This window comes from Mustela nivalis, assembly GCF_964662115.1.
Source record: "Mustela nivalis genome assembly, chromosome: 15".
NCBI lineage: Eukaryota > Metazoa > Chordata > Mammalia > Carnivora > Mustelidae > Mustela > Mustela nivalis.
The window spans coordinates 13748636-13766068 of NC_139034.1; the positions used below are offsets into that span (position 1 = coordinate 13748636).

The 17433-nt window shown below is 34.3% G+C and overlaps 1 protein-coding gene across 8 annotated transcripts in view; it reads left to right on the forward strand.

Moving 5' to 3' along the window:
* PAN3 (poly(A) specific ribonuclease subunit PAN3) overlaps positions 1 to 17433 on the forward strand; it is a 138973-nt gene that overhangs the window by 91940 nt on the left and 29600 nt on the right. For all 8 annotated transcript variants that reach the window (XM_082700710.1, XM_082700708.1, XM_082700709.1 and 5 more), the window contains 4 exons: positions 8852 to 9099; positions 10228 to 10284; positions 11608 to 11712; positions 12529 to 12586. In XM_082700710.1, the coding sequence (XP_082556836.1) occupies positions 8852 to 9099; positions 10228 to 10284; positions 11608 to 11712; positions 12529 to 12586 (468 nt within the window). The remainder of the gene's footprint in view (positions 1 to 8851; positions 9100 to 10227; positions 10285 to 11607; positions 11713 to 12528; positions 12587 to 17433) is intronic.

The window sequence follows — 17433 nt, forward strand, 5'->3', positions numbered from 1 at the left end:
ATATTTTAAAGCAGTTTTATTTATATAGTAATTATTACATGGAGAGTTTAGTCCATTTCTCACGTTATTCTGTAAATCTTAACATTTTATTTCAAGAGGTTCTATTCAGTAGAAGTCTGTCCTGCATACAGTAGAGTTACCTAGAGTATCTTGGGGATTTATTTGTCAGTTGCAAATTTCAAATAATTTGTTTGGCAGATTGCAAATTGCAGATAATCAAATTGTAAATAACTCCGTGATATCCAAACTTTTAATTGTTAAAATGATTACAATAAAATACTGAAACTCACTTTCTCTTTCTGCTAAGAACAGTTAGTGATAGAAATGAACTAAGATTAAAGTTTGTGTCTTAAGCACTGAAAGAGCAAGTCAGGGGAAGTTTTCTGAACTTTACTTTGGAGTTGACCTTTTATACCCGACCTTTAAATCATCAGCAAAGTGGAAGAAAAGAACGCATTGTTGCTATGTTTAAGACCCTGTTAGAGTTTAGGAGTAAAAACTTAGTGCCTGTGTTTTGGATTGTAACTGTGTATCAGTTTATTTTAGGAGGGTGGTGTTATTGGGGAATTTCATTTAAAAAATGAGTAAATTAAGATATGTAATTTTAGTAGTAACTTTTGTACCAACTGGGTTTTATCACATGAATTCCTTAGTATGATTTTCTCTTGGATGAGGCACCAAATATTGACTCTGTTGCTGGGAAGATAGTGCTGCTTCTATTTTTCTTCAATTTAAGTTCCATCTGTTCAGTATGAGATGCATTTTGATAATTTCTTATTTAAACTGTTCTCTTAAGTATAGTCATACATGACAATTTATTATTGGGGATTTAATTTGGTTATTGGAACTTCGTTAAAATTATTAGTGTAAGCCAAGTTTATGCAAGCTACATTAACCTGGAAAGAGTAATGCTGGAATAATCAAACTATTCTTTTAAGAACAGTGTCCTTCACTCCAAATTCTTGCAAATTCCTCTCTTTCTTTCATAACAGTGTTTGGCTTGTTTCACGTTTGCTTTTAAATAGCAATGGTAAAAAAAATAAAGAAATGAATAAATAAATAGCAATGGTCAACATCTTGATAGCATACACATTGATTTTTTTCTTCACACCTTCTTGTTATACTCAGGTAATTCTGGTGATGGCATTCTCCATTACCTGGTCACGGCTGTTGCTCTATTTAGCATCTTGGTTGTTGATGTTAAAAAGAGGAAACTTTCACCTCTATATTTATTTATTTTTAACAGATTGCTTGTGTGCTGACAACTATAACAAAGTATAGTTAGGAATACAGAGAGGATTAAAGTATATGGTTCTTTCCTACAAAGAGACAATTTAAAATGTGTGGCACCTGCTGCAAAATATAAAATCCAAAATGATGGGAATAATTTTAATATATGGGTATTGAGAAAATGTTTTATAGAGTGAGAAGACTTTTTAGAAGGATGATTTGGAATTGACCGTAAGGACGGGGTTTAGAGAATTTGGTGTTGGCCAGGAAGGTTGTTGATTAACCTCCCAGAGGAGGAAGGAGCTTGGGAGACTTGTGGATACATGAGGCAGCATGGTGTCTTCATTGCATTGAATCTTTAGATGAAGAGAATCATCATCATTACATCTTTGTATCTGTGAACATGGACTATCTATCTTTTCCTTTTTTCCAGGTCTTTCTACAGAGTTATGTAATTTTCTGTGTTTCGGGTCTTAAATATATTTTCTTGGAGCTTCTGAAACACTTCATAGTATTTGTTGGCATTATAATTGGTGTCTTTAAAAAATAAAGTTTTTCTAAGTATCTAGTGTGTAGATAATGGGATTGACCTTTGTATGTTGATTACTTTTATATTTCTAATATTTTATAGATTCTTGTATGTGTGCAAATTATGATAGTTTTATTTTTTTCCTTTGCAACCTTTCTTCTATCATTTTGTTGTATTGCCTAAGGCCTTTGTGTGGTATTATTTAGAAATAGTCATAATTGGCATTTTTTTGTCATGGTCTTGATTTTAAAAGGAATGTTTCTGATGTTTCACATTTAGGGAGATCTTTACTCTTGGCATCTCAGCTGCATCTGTATTTGAGAGGACATTTTTTTTTAACCTTTCTGAAAGAAAAAAATAATTACTTTTTGTTTTTTCCTAGTAGGGATTTAAAAGTAACCTGAGCTCTTTTTTGTGAAGCATTTATTCAGTGACTCCTGTGGGTCTAAAAGATGAGCAAAACAAAAATACCCACTTTTATGGAGTTCCCAGCTTTTATTTTTCATTTTATGGCTTTGAATTGTTTACCATTATCCTGTCAATTCAAAAGTCTTAGTTGATCGGTATTGCCAAATTGATTTCCAAGAGATTGTAATAACTGATACTACAAGTGTGTAACAGTTTATATGCTACCCACCTTTTTAATAATTGTTGAAATAAACTTTTTTTTAATCTGTGCCTGTCTGTGAAGGAGGCCAGTGGTAATGCTGGTCTTAAATTGCATCTCTTTGTCAGTGAATAACTGCATCCATTTTTATATTTGAGGCATTTAATTTTCTTGTCCACAAAATGACTAGTAGTGTAATTTTTCCTTTTGCTTTTAATTGCTTTCTGTTGTCTTAATGATTTTAAGAACTATACTAAGCAGATTAGCCATTTTTTAAGTGTTGGAAGTATCTTTTTTTTTTTGCCGTGTTGGAAATTTATTTTTGAAGAAGTTAAATTAACATTTTCTTTTGGTTTTTTTAATTTTGTGTCTTCATAACATGGTGTGTTTTAAAATATTCTTTGAGGTACTTTTCTTCTTGAACTCTTAACTATTCAGTCTGAATATTTATTTGAAATTTATGTAGGTAAAATGAATGAAAGGGTCAGTTTGCTTATATCTTTTTTTTTCTAAATAATTAGCTTTGCTTATATCTGTATTTATTGTATCATTTAGTGCCAGCAGTAAATGGTCATATCTGACTACTGACCTCTATTCCACTAAAGTTTGAAATGCCACCTTTATCTTACTTCTTCATACGTATTTGAGGTCAAGTTCTGTGCCCATTCTGTATGGACCCACTATTTATGTGACTCTTTATCAAACATTTTTATCACTGTAGCTTTTTTTTTAAATTAATGTAGCTTTTATCACTTTTTACTATCTTCTGATCTTATATCATACTTTTTCTTCTTTTACTTTTGTTCTACTCTGCTTAATTTTCTTTAGTAATTTTCCTGACTATTCTTAATGTTTATTTTTTCAGTTAATTATAATTGGTTTGCCTAATTATAAAAAATTCTATTGGTATTATATTGAACTAGCATTAGTTAAGGGTAGAATTGAAATGTTTAAAGCAAGTAAGTACGAGTATTTATTTCCTTTTGTTTGAGTCACCTTTTGTTTCTGTTAGTAGAGTTTTAATCTCTTCTTAATATAAGCTCAATATTTCTAGTTAAGCCCAATATTTTTATTATTTGTTGGTTGAGTTAAAACCCCCAAATCATGAAATTCACCATTTCAGAGTATACTAACTGGTGAGTATGCTAACATATTCACAACTGTGTAGCCATCATCACCGTCTAATTCCACATTTCTTCACCCTAAAAGGAAACTTCATACCCAGTAGTAGTGACTCCCCATTTTCTCTATCTCCAGTCCTTGGAAAGCACTAATTGACTTATGTCTTTATAAAAGATTTGCCTGTTCTGGACATTTCATATAAATAGAATCATATAATAAATGGCCTTTCATGTCTGGCTGCTTTTACTTAATGTTTTCAGGCTTCATCTACGTTATAGCACATAGCCAGATTTTCCCCATCTTATCATGGGTGAATAACATTCCATTGTATGGATGGATCAGATTTTAGTTACACATTTATCAGTTGATAGACATTTGAATTGTTTGTATTTTTTTACTATTATCCATAGTGCTGCTATGAACATGTAGGTACAAGTGTGCATTTAAACATATGCTTTCAGTTCTCTTGGGTAACATACTTAGGAGTAGAGTTTTTGGATTATAGGATAACTATGCTGAACAATTTGAAGAACTGTCAAACTGTTTTCCAAAGTGACTGCATCATTTTACATTCCCATCAGCGATGCACGAGGATTTCAGTTTTTCCATTTGCTTGCTAATATTTGTTACTGTCCTTGTTTCTGATTGTATTCTAGTGGTATGAGGTGGTTTTGTGGTTGTGATTTCTATGTTTCTAATGACTAACGATGTTGAGCTTATTTTATATGCTTATTTCCCATTTGTATATCTTCTTTGGAAAATGTTTATTCACATCCTTTGCCTGTTTTAAAATTTGTTTTTATTGTTGAATGATAAGAGTTCTTTATATATTCTGCATACTAGCCCATTATTGAATTTTCCCTTTAATTTCAGTGATTGTTTTTCACTCTTAAAGAGTCTAGTTCTGTTTCAGAAGAACAAATACTCTGTTTTTCATGATGTTTGTCATTTCTCTCATGTCTTTAATTATTTAAGTTTTATGTCTTTTACAGCGTTCTGTTTTCTGAGATTCCTTTTTCTCGGAGTATTAATTCTCAAGTATATTGTGCATGCTGACTCTTATTTTGGGAGTTCTTTTAAAAAGTGGGATTGTTTTTCTGGGGAGAGATCGAGTTTTTGTGTGTTCTGAGTTGTAGAAGCATTCATCAGAACAGTTAGTGTTTGCTTCGTGCAAGTGTCCAATGCAGTTTAAGCTTTATATTAATTTCTCACTGGGATGCCTATACCATGTCTTCTGGTAATTTTCCCCCCTATACTGTACATGATACAGGCACCGGGTTCTTCTCTTGATACAACCCCAGCCGCCGCCTTTCCTCCATCTCTCTTCTACAAGCAAGCTTACTTTTTGCCCCTATGCACCAGTAGGTAGAAAGACGTTTTCTCATTCTACATTCACTGATGTGGCAGCTATTCCAGACTTCTTGGCTTCACACTGAATTAGAATTCCATTCCCCATGTGTTATGGGCTGAAGGCCATGTTTCATATTCTCATGTGGGCATTAAAGTCTCAAAGCCTAGGTTTTTTCTCAAACTGCCCACAGTATAACCTCATAATTCCAAATTTTTTAAACATTTCTTACTCTTGGAATTTTTTTGTTGTTGTTCTTTTTTACCTGAGCTATATTTTAAATTTGGGTCATATTTTATCTTGTAGGTTCACAGCATTGATGGGGGTTGAACGGAGGGTATCATGTTACCTTAGTCTCTCACATTCCCTAGAAACAGTATTGCCCTAACTGGTTGCTTGTATTTGGGAATGCTGTTCATTTAGCATATATTAATATTGTAACCATTTGCTTTAATGAATTCTGTCATTATTACAAGAGTCTTTTTGTTAGTTTTCTTGAATCATGTCATCCAAAAACACTGATAACTTTGTCTCTATATATTAGCCTTGAGGTTTTTTTTAATATAATTTCTTACATTTTGTTAATTCCTCTGGTTAACTCCTCCAGGGAGCATCTCTTTACTGTTTCCTCACTTTTATTTGAATTAGGATACATTTAAGAGAAGATTGTTTTAAATGTTCTAAAGCAGTTAACTTAACATATATGATTTAGGTCTCACAGTTTGCATATTCACCTAATAAATTATAGTGTAGTTTTGGTATCTGATGTCACCAAAATGTCATTCTAAGAGTAAACTACAAAAACTAACACAAAAAATGAATACAAAAATGAAATATTTCTGAATCATTTTTTAAATACAGATTTTCATTCTTCCAGATTGTCTCTTTTGGTACAGTATCCTCAGTGGTTACTGTATTTGCTTTAGTGTTCTGGTGGTTGAATACCAGTGAAGAGCAGGGTGTTAGTGTTGTAATAATCACAAGTAGCACTTATCCCTAGTATAAGGAAAGATAGAACTTATAAAGGAGTATTTACATGTGAGAGAGATAAAACCAAATCTGTTCATTTTAATTCTTCTTTATTTTTGACTACTCATTTCTATAATATTGTTCTACTTCTTTGTGCTGTGGGTAAGTTAGTATTGTATCTAGGCAGTTGACATTAACTATGTTGTGCCCATTGTCTTCACAGTAGTTAGGTACAGAATACCTCTCTTTGAGCAGATGTGTGCATTTTTTACTCAGTTCTTTAACATGTTTGTAAAATATTCTGGTGACACAAAGCTGTGCCTTCTGTGACTGGGTTTGATGTTTTGCTAAGTTAGGGATTAATTTCATTTTTAGCTTCCTATACATTTAAATAGTCTGTTGCCCCTATGAGTGGTGATGCTTAATATTGTACGTTTCATTTTGAATGTATTTAAATAACTGTAATCCGCCTCAGCTCAGATATATGAACTCAGATTTCAGTGCTGTAACATTCTATTAGAATAGCTACAAAATTACAAAGTCTTAAGAGAAAGCTTTTATTTTACTACTTAAAAATTCTACTATACTTGAATTTCCTTCTTAACTGACCACAGATTGTTTTTGGTAAATCTTTTGCCACGTATTCAGCCTTAAAGAGAGAGTCTACCTTTTGTCTCACTTGCACACCTACTTTGATGTCAGAGACTTTCCCTGCACCCCATGCTGCACCTCCTCCACCCTGTGTGGCTCACGTAGTCACAAACTGAGTACTGGCTACTACCGTGGGCAATGGATCCCCTTTCGGCTTTCTAGTACAAGACTTAGGAACTGGGCGACTGGATAGCATATTGGCTAAGAGCACAGGCTTTGGAATCAAACAGACCTGAGTTGAGTCTTGGTTCTTTGGTTTAATAACCTAGATTCGTCCTTACAATACATTTAAAACCTTTTTTCTTCACAGTGAGGTGAATACTATATACCTACCTCACAGGGTTGTTGTGAGGATTACATAGACTGTTGTATATGAAGTACTTTTATTAGGGTCCGCCACGTGGAAAGTGCTCAAGAATTGGTAGCTATTATTTATTGCTGTTACTTTAAGTTTAAAGGTGGTAAACAAATTTATTCATCTTTGGTGACTTGGCCAGTTTTGTCTTGGAAAGACTTGGACACTAGCTTTAGGAAAACTATCTTAAATGCATTTCATATTAGGTAAGTGGGGAGTATTTATCTTTTGAAAATAGTTAAATAATTCAATTTTTGCTTTTTGGATTATTCTTCAATTAAATGTATAATATAGAGTTAGAAGAATAGAACTCTGGACAGTTTTTTTTTTTTTTTAAATAAGCTTATATCTTAATTTAGTAGCCTGGCTTCCTTATAAATAATGATTTTTTGAAAAGTGGTTTAGATTTTTAAAGTCTGTCAGACACATTTAAGACGTACTTGAGAATGCCTGGCCTATTTTAATGTCAGTGCAGTAGACACTGTGTTATAGCAGTAGGAGTGTTATGTTTGGAGTTTGGAGACTTGGTTTTGAGTCCTGGCTTTGCTGTTGAATTTGCACAAATGTCACCGGTCAAATCAAAACCTCTTAATGTCTGAATTCTAATCTCTACTATGGTGCTTGTAACTTGACCGGCATCACCTGCCCAACTCATTTAGTTGCTCAGAAAACCAGACAAAATAATTAAGTTAAGGCTCTTAAAAAGTGCAAAGAGCTGTTTAGAGTAAAGTTAGTGTTAGTCTCAGTTCTCACTTTAGTTTTGTCAAGCTACATCTTTCCAAAAAACAATGTTGGTGTTTAATGAATGCCTCAACATTGAAATTCATGTCCCTGTTAATTATATTTCTCTGACCAGAGGCATTTTGGTCAACTTTTTCCTTGCATTGTGAGATGGCACGTTACTCTAAAAGTGTGGGTGTTAGTCATTCCCCAAATGGCCAGAAAACAGTTTGTGGATAAGCCGAGTTTTTCAGAAAGTGTAACTGTAGCTCTAGAAACCCCTTTCAATCTCTGCTCAGAACTGATCACCTCCATTAAGCCTTTGATTAACCTACCTGGTTTTAATTAATTTGCATTTCATCTGCATTTATGCATGTAGTTTGCAGTATATTAATTTATATTTGAGTGTTTTTGTAAGTCATTTTTTGTCTTTTACATGTGACCTGGTCTTGTTTTCTCAGCTAGCTTGGAATCTCCTGAAGGGTTACTGACAATTATCCTTTCCCTTTCTTCACCTTAGAATCATTAATAGTGGATGCCTTACCAAGAATGGTTTCTTACTAGTTGCGTTTGAATAAAACTTTTGTTAGAATCTAGTGGCATCAGTTGGCCTAATTTTAGAAAGTATGCATCTGCAGAAATTTTCGTTTGTTTTAGTATATGCCTACTTAGAGTTAAAGATAAAAGGCATCAGAACAGTATATTGCTTGATTAAAAAATGTAATGTATAAGCTGTCATGTATTTCAGCTAAGACTAGACTTAGTCGTTCTGCTTTTTCAAACCATTCTGTTAATTGCATTTGGCCAAAAGAAGTCTAGTAAAACTCCTTAAATAGTTTGGTTTTTAATACTATCGTACTTTAGGGTAACATGTTGTTTGTATTGTTAATAGCCATAGCTTTAAATAATTCTTCACAAAAAGGGAATTGGGTCCTTTATGAAAGAAAGGCTTTTAAAAAGGCTTTCAAGAGTCCCAGTTTGTTATTTCTCATTTTTCCATTAAATTAATTTGTCAAATTACTAATGATTCTTACTGTTGAAGTTTCTCATGTAAACCTTGATATGGAGGAGACTATTCTTGCAATAAATTTCCTAGTTTATTTGAAAATGTCTATCTTTGAAAAAAGAAACATCTTTACATTTGCTTTCATCAAAGCTTTCTCTAAAACAAACCAAGATAAAATTATGGCTTTTATTTTTGCCCTTGAATTTGCTAAAGATGATGTTTCTTCCAAATGAATGTTTGCATTTTAATTTTCCAGATGTGTTTCTTTAAAACCAATTTTTGCTCCCTAAGAAACATTTTTATATCTTCTTCAGGAATGTCCCTGTCTGCTGGATCTTCCCCTCTTCATTCTCCCAAGATCACTCCACATACTTCTCCTGCTCCTAGAAGAAGAAGTCACACTCCAAATCCAGCAAATTACATGGTGCCTTCTAGTGCCTCTACACCTGTTAATAATCCTGTTTCTCAGACTCCATCTTCTGGTCAGGTGATCCAAAAGGAAACTGTTGGTGGGACGACTTACTTCTATACAGACACAACCCCAGCACCTTTGAGTGGAATGGTATGTCTGCATTAAAGGAGAAGTGATAGTACTCTTACAACAGTTTCTTCTTATTAATGAGATTAATGAGGAGGTTTACCTCCTCTTGTATCTTTTTATTGTGATGTGAAAAAGTGAATATTTGATTTTCTAACTTAGACGATAATTCTAATCTCTCCTTATCTCTTCAAAGTAAACTGTTTCTGCAGTAATAATAATTCCAGTTTTGGACAAATCTGGTTTTAATCACAAATGAAATTATATTCAAGCTCTCGTTCAGTACTTCATGGCATGTTTTGTTCATGGGGTTACCTTATACTTGTGCTATCTAGAGCTGAGGTTTGCTACACTTGTTTATAGTTATAGGTGGTTTTACTTCTAGTAAGAAGTCAGAGAAAGTAGATGGTTTCTTATCCTAGTTACTGAAAACAAACTCATGATCAACTCTTGCTTCAGATGAGGCAGTGATTCTGGATAGTGGAGGACCCGTAGTGATAAGAGGTCTCTAAAATGGGTTTTTGGTAAGGAGGGGGGAAACCCAGGGGAGGCCCCTGATCATGGGTGAGGAAAGAACTAACGAGGGAGGAGGGAAAGGGCAGAGCGGGAAATGTCGTCATGTTCCACAAATCGTACCTTTTAGCTTAATTACTATGTCTGTGTTCAAAAATTGTTTTTTAATTAATACAGTAAAAGAAGTAGTAGTAGTTGAAATCTTGTGAGTTAGAAAGGCAAATTCCATGAAAACATAAGAGCTGATCTAAATTGTAGACATTTGACACAATTTCAGATGATAGTTTCATCAATTTTAAATGAAAAGTGTATTTGGATTTTAGTAAGATTTTGATCTCACAAGTTAAGTTAATGGTTTATTTTGATTAATATTTTACTAAAAGGCAATTTGAATGGAAAGATGACAAAGTTCTTTTATATTTTTTAAGAGTCTCAGTCCTGCCATTGTTTCATGACTCATGAATCTTAGAACCTCTGAGCCCATTTCCCCAGTTGTAAGTGGGGATAATAATACCTGACCTCCTTATGAGAAATAAATGTTAAAACTTTTATAGAAGTACTTGTAAATTATGTAAAATGCTTTTTAAAAACTAATAAATAGCTAATAGTTTTGTTCTGTTTTGTTTTGTTTTTGGTCAGAGATCTTTCAAAAATTATCACAGAACAGCTTGCCGAACAGAAGGTCAAATAATTGAGGTAGAGTAGAGACTTTCCTTGGTTCTTTCAAGTAAGAATTCCATCAATGTTTTACCTTTTTTGGGGGTTTATTATATTTTGTAATTATTTACATTTTTATTATATTTTATCATATTTGTAGAAAGAGAAAATTTAATCTATAAAGAGGTTCTTTTGTCACAAAACTGTCTCAACTGTTTTTGTAGAGATTATATATGGCACATTTTTATGATGTTTTTACCCTTCAGACCACTCTTAAAAATATGCTCATGGTAAACCTGAGGTGGTTAAGCCAAACTGTGCTATCTGGTGTAAGAAAACCAAGGCAAGAAAAAGGAGGTATTATTCTCCCTACAGATAAAGGTCAAAGGAAACCTTACAGGTATTGCGAAACCACTTCCTGATTGAGATTCAGAGCAAGAGTAATCATCTGAGGGCAGCAGAAATCAGCTGAATTCATTTTTCAAAGGGCGGGGTGGGGTGGGGGAGTGTTTCAGCTTGTAAAATGAAGAAAGAGAAGATAGTTTAGAATGTACCTCGATTTTGTGTCAGGGACCAGTGAAGAGGAAGGAGAGGCATAGGAAAAGAGAAGAAGCAAGGGGTGGGAAGAGTTCAGTTCCGAGAAGCTGGAAGATTAGTAACTTGGCTGTAGTTTGCCCAGAAAGTATTTAAGTAGATTGTTGCTCCCTTCTGTTCACCTAAACTGCAAACCCAGACCCAGAGTAAGTCAGCTAGTCCTCTTTACGATTGCAGTTTGAGGTGTTTAGCCTGGTCTATGGCCATACCACCCTGAACACGCCCGATCTTGTCTGATCCCAGAAGCTAAGCAGGGTCGGGCCTGGTTAGTACTTAGATGGGAGAAGCGTTTAGCCAGTATGTACACAACGGTTTGTTTAGGTTGGCCACAAAAAGCCCGTCAAGGGGGTGGTTCTTTGGTGAGCCAGGGCAATGTTACCTCATTATCTGACTGAATCCAAACACTTTGAATATCTGCTTTCATCCTCTCTTTCAACTGCTTAAAAAATATTTACAAACTATAACTTTTCTTCCAAAGAGCAGCTTTGGCTTCTCATTGGAAGTTAAATTTTACTGTAATCGAAGAAATGTTTTCTTTCTCGTTAGATTTTTATATTCATTATTTCATTATGAGATTATTTTTAAAGTGAGTCCATTCAAAAAGTATAGTAATAACAGCTCTTCTGAGGTGTTTAATTCATTATCATTAAAATGTATTCATTTATCTATCACTGTCATTTAAAGATTAAAACTTTATCAAAACAATGATAAAGCTTATCAGTTGAGAACAATTGGTCATTACATTTCCCGCCCTCCTACCTTTTTTAGGTATTTCCAAACTATCATATTTATCCTCCAACTGCACCTCATGTTGCTTATATGCAACCAAAAGCAAATGCACCTTCCTTCTTCATGGCTGATGAACTCCGACAGGTATGCTTTCAGAGTCCCTGGTGGAAATACTTCAAGCAAACAACTGGGGAAAGAACAAAGCTCTTTTCAAATCATACAACTTAATCAAATATGCTGTACTAAAGTAGATAGAATTTAGAATTTATGAGTTCTCATTGATTTGTTTATTTAAGGAAACCTGTTATTCAAGAAAATTGCAAGTATGTATTGGGACATAAAACAGACAAGCTGTTTAAATGGGACACCTTTTTATACTTCCTATCCTGTACATTGAAAAGTCTCTCTAACGTAATTAAATAAATTATTTAAGTGGTTTCTAACCTTCAGACAACTTTTTGCTAATATCTATAGGATGAGAATAAGTAGTTTTGGCCTAGACATAAACCTTATTTTAAAAGAGCTTAAAATTTTCTATAAAGTAAGTTTTATCAAATAGTTTTTTTAAGGTAAACTAACTTAGGTGCTATTTGATATGTAGAATTTCATTTTATACTTATATTCTCAGAAAAATTTTTATTTTACAGAAGTAGGTTATACCAGTATTGTACCAGTGTTGACAAGTGAATTACTGACAAGCTTAGAGTTGGCCTTGAGTTTGCCACCACAGGGTTAGTTATGTGCTTTGGGTTATAGACAGCTACTTCACCCCAACCCTAATTGTGGCTAGGTCTGTCCTATCTAGTTAGACATTTTATCATTATTAGAAATACCATTTCATGTTATTAACATTAAAAAGTACACATACCCCAAAATATTAATACTTAACGTTAGTTATAATAGAAAATCTGATTTCAGAAGCTATGTTTATATGTAAATATACTTGTTTTCTTTTCTTAGGAGCTGATTAACAGGCATTTAATAACAATGGCTCAAATTGATCAAGCAGATATGCCAGGTAAAATATGAATATGAATTTATCCTTTTAAAGGATATTATAATCTTTATGTACATGTTTTTATGTCTTGAGCAGCAGTTGCTAGTTATGAATATATTTATTTGAAATCTACTTTTGAAGAGTTCTAAGATGCCACCGATCATGTAGTTATTTCACTTTTGTGACAATATTCTAGTTCGTTAAAAAAAAAAAAGTGCTTTTAGAATTCATGGTGATTTACATCACCGTGCACGGAAATATTAGTGTCTTCTGAAACTTGATGAAATATGGATAAACAGAGGGGGAAGGTAATTACTATTTTTGAAACTATGGTGTACCAGTGTGCTAATTAAATTCTTTATGTCTTACTTTCTCACAAAAATTTTATGACCTAGATGTGAATACTATCTTTCCCCTCTTATGTATGAGGACAACTGAAGTTGACAGGAAGGCTAAGTAACTTGGCTAGTAATCAGCTAGTTGGGTCAGAATTTAAACCTAGGTTATTCTGATTGTACCACAGTGTTTCTTAGAATGCAATTAAAATCTCTTTCCTTAGCTTATTCTGTATATAGCAAGATTAAATATGGTATAATTGAGCAGAACTTTACAAATAAGGTAGTAGGAATACATTTGCCATAGAGATAATCTCAAAACATGCAGTTGTAATCAAGGATTCAGCATAGTCCACTGTGTATCTTGTTGATTGCTAAAGAATTAAAAGAAATATGTCTACCTATTATGCCTCAAGACCAATCTTTTCAGTTTAGAACTTACCATAGCCTTGAGATTTTCAGGTTGGAATTTTCCCTCATTATTTAACATTGTCTGTGAAGCCCTAGCCAGGGTAAAAGGAGAAAATAGGTTTATTTTTGCCTTTCTAGTCTTTATGATGTCATGTATAAATAATATAATTGGAGATTAGACATAATTGGAAATTATGATAGAATTTAGGAAATAGCTGGATATAAGAATAATACATGTCAATTAAATGTCTATAGACCAGTAGCCAATTAACTTAAAATATGATGAAAAGATGTTACTTGCAGTCGTTTCAGGTTATCAGCAGCTAGGAATAAATACAGCAAAAGATATGTGAAATAATCTCAATGGGGGAGACTTACTAAGAGATATCAAGTAAGATGAATAAATAGAGTAAAATGCTATATTAGAAATAGGAAGACATAATGATTAAAATGTCGGGTTTTCTAAACTGATGTGTAGGTTCGGTTTAATTGCAGTTAAAGCATGCGAGCTGTTTTTACCCATAATTCTTCTGACACCCATTTTGTGTCCTAACTATTTATTAAGGGCTCAGCCCCACAGAAATACTCCTGTTTCAGATGCCAGCTGAAATGGGTTACCCAGGCTACCCACACTGTGTGTGGCCAACTACATATTTGGGGGTTTCCACAACCACTACCACCACTTCCCCATCCCCCCACCCCATTGTTTCAGTAATTTGCTACAATGACTCACTTTAGGTACTACTACCTGTTTCGTATAGGGGATACAACTCAGAACAGGCAAATGGAAGAGATGTTTAGGGCAAAGTAAGGCGGGGGAGGGGGGACGGGGAAATGCATAACCTTTCCAGGTGTGCCGCTCTCCTAGTACCTCAGTGTTTTCATCAACTTGTAAACTCTCTGAATTCTACTATTAAGATTTTGTGTTTGTTTTCATTCTAATTGGAAGTTTCATTGTGTGAGCAGGGTTGATGAAATCTTTAGCTTTTAGTGGTGAACTGAATCTTTAACTTCTTTGTCTAACGTGGGAGTTAGGAGAGAGGGGTGAAAGTCCTAAACTTTCAATCAAAGTTTGATCTTTATTTTTTAAAATTATATTATAGCGTAATAGAGCTTTTCATACTATATGATGAAATTTATCAAAGAGCAAAGGACCGAGACTACCTGAGGTACTTTGAAGATGATGAAGAAGAATCTGGTTGTATTGAGGGACGGAAGGCATGATTTGAGTCTGTAATAACTGTGGACAGAGCAATGGATTAGACAGATCGGTTAATGGACAGGGCTAAGGAGAGCCCGGACACATTCTGTGGTATAGGTGGCATTGTCAGTGGGGAAAGGAGGCATTGAAAAATGGTTTTCTTTATGGGAAAAGATAAAATTGGATCATTATCTTTAACCACATCTGAAAATCAATTCCAAGCTCATTAAGAACTCAACTGTATAGGGGCACCTGGGTGGCTCAGTGGGTTAAAGCCTCTGCCTTCGGCTCAGGTCATGATCCTAGGGTCTTGGGATCGAGGCCCACATCGGGCTCTCTGCTCAGCGAGGAGCCTGCTTCCCCCTCTCTCTCTGCCTACTTGTGACACCTCCCTCTCTCTCTCTCTGTCAAATAAATAAAAAATGTCTAAAAAAAAAAAAAGAACTCAACTGTATAAAACAAAACTATAGAAACTCTTACTATAAAATCGGTGAATAGTTTTAATATTTCAGTGGGGAAAGATTTCCTCTACAGAAGACAAAGAATATTGTCTCTTAAAGAAAATACTGATAAATTTTACTAAATTAGAATTGAAAACAATCCAAAGATACTCAGAGTAAAGAAAAAACCTGGAAGAAGGTATTCACACAGCTGATGAAGAATATAAAAAACATGATCAGGTAAAAGCATAAATGACTCAATTGAAAAAGGGCCAAAAGAGAGGAGTAGACATGTGAAGAAAGAAGAAATTCACCTGACCAATAGATATATGACAAGATGTTGAACATCATTGATAATTAGGGGAAAATACAAATAAGATATCATTTTATTCATTCATTCATTCATTTATGGATTATATTTATTTATTTGCAAGGGAGAGAGAATGAGCAGTGGGGAGGAGCAAAGGCAGGGCAAGAGAGAAGCAGACTCCCTGCTGAGCAGGAAGCCCAATGCGGGGCTCTGTTCCAGGACCCGGAGATCATGACTCAAACCAAAGGCAGACACTTAGCTGACTGAGCCACTCAGGAGCTTGATTTTAAAGTCTCATCGTATAAAGTATTAGGATATGGATCTGCAGATTCTCCAGTACACTGTTGTTGGTACTATAAATTGGTGAACTTGTTACCACTTTGGAAAACTCCTAGAGTATCTGGTATGCAATATGATCCAGCAATTCTCTTCTGGAACTACATAAACTCCTATACATTTTCTTTTCTTTCTTTCTTTTTTTTAAAGATTATATTTATTTATTTGACACACACACACACACACAGAGGGCACAACCAGGCAGAGGGAGATCGAGAAGAAGCAGGCTCCCCGCAGAGCAGGGGAAGTCTGATACAGGACTCGATTTCATGACCAGAGCTGAAGGCAGTGGCTTAATCAACTGAGCCACCCAGGTGCCCCTCCCATACATTTTCAAATGCAAAATGTGTAAAGTATCCATATTGATGTTGCTTAAAATAGCAGAAACTTTGATCAGTTCAAATGATAGTGGAACATTGTACAGTGGCTTAAATGAAGAAAGTTTACTGACATGCAACAATACAGAAGACTCTCAGTAATAAAATAGTAAAGTTAGTTGCAGGAGACTACATATAGCATGATAGCTTTTTGTAAAGTTAACTAAAATTATGTATTTACATTTAAGTAAATGTATGTATATGTGTATGTGTGTATTTTTATGTAATAAAACTATAAAAAGAGAAGGAAGTGAGAAGGAAGGCAGAGGTTGGTAGAGAGCCATATATTTAGATGTAGGTTAAAGTAATTGAGCTTTTGAGTGCTGAGTTTGCAGATGCTTATTATGTTATTAAGCATAATTAAATAAAAGCAGTCCCTGCATAGACATGAACCGGTGATTTGAGTGTCACAAGCTAAAGGTTATGGTTAATCCAGTTCTGTGCCCCTGTGTTCAACAAATTTTAATAAATGCTTTTTTTTTTCTGTCACTGTTCTAACTGCTCTTTTTCGTGTCTTATGTTTACTGTTAATCTTCATCTCATGTTGGCTTGTTTATTAGTGTTTGATCTTGCTGGTGTTTTTTTTTTTTTTTTTTCTCTTCCATTCTCTGCTTCATACTCCCACCAGATTAGTACTTCTCAACTTTGAAATCATAATTTATTTCCTGTAGATCAGGGGTTCCCCAACAGGAATGATTTTCCCCCTCACGGGTCATTTGGCAATGTCTGGAACAGTTTGGGTTGTCATACCTGGCAGTGGAGTGCTACTGACTAACTAGCAGGTTGCTTCATACCCTACAATACACAGAAGAGTCCACGACGACAATGAGTGATCCAGTCCAATATGTCCATAGTGCTGAGGTTAAGAAACAGTAGTGAGTCTCAGACAGTCGATACCTTAGATCTAGCCTGTCATTCTGTATGTTCTTTGAGGGGAGGTAGGTTTGAGTAGAGCAAAGACACTGACGTTTTCTTTATCATTATTGTTAGTATTATTTGGTGGACTTGGACCCCAGCTAACACTTGGGGCTGAACTAAAGAGTGCAGCTCTGTCCATAGTCTTCCAAGTTGATTTTTCTTTATTTTGATTTTTGATATTTAATGATTTAGGCATCCCCTTTTATTCATAAAGGCACTTCCCTTTATTCGTACTTAATTTCGTGCATTTGTTCAGTTGAGCTAGGAACAAAGAAAGAACAGAACAACAATGAATAGTCCTATCAGTGGAAACATTTGGTTTTTAAGGTTAATATTAGGCCACATTTGATTATTTCAGGGTAGAGTGAGAAATACAGTGTTAAAAGGTTACTCTCTGAAACAAGGTAAAATCATAATATACAAACATGAAAAGCATTTTGAAAATTATATTTAAGTCATGAGCCTTTTATAAGACCTATTATAGAGCAGGAATATTAAAATGAATGTGCACACTGGCTTTTTCATAGAGGAGGATAGGAG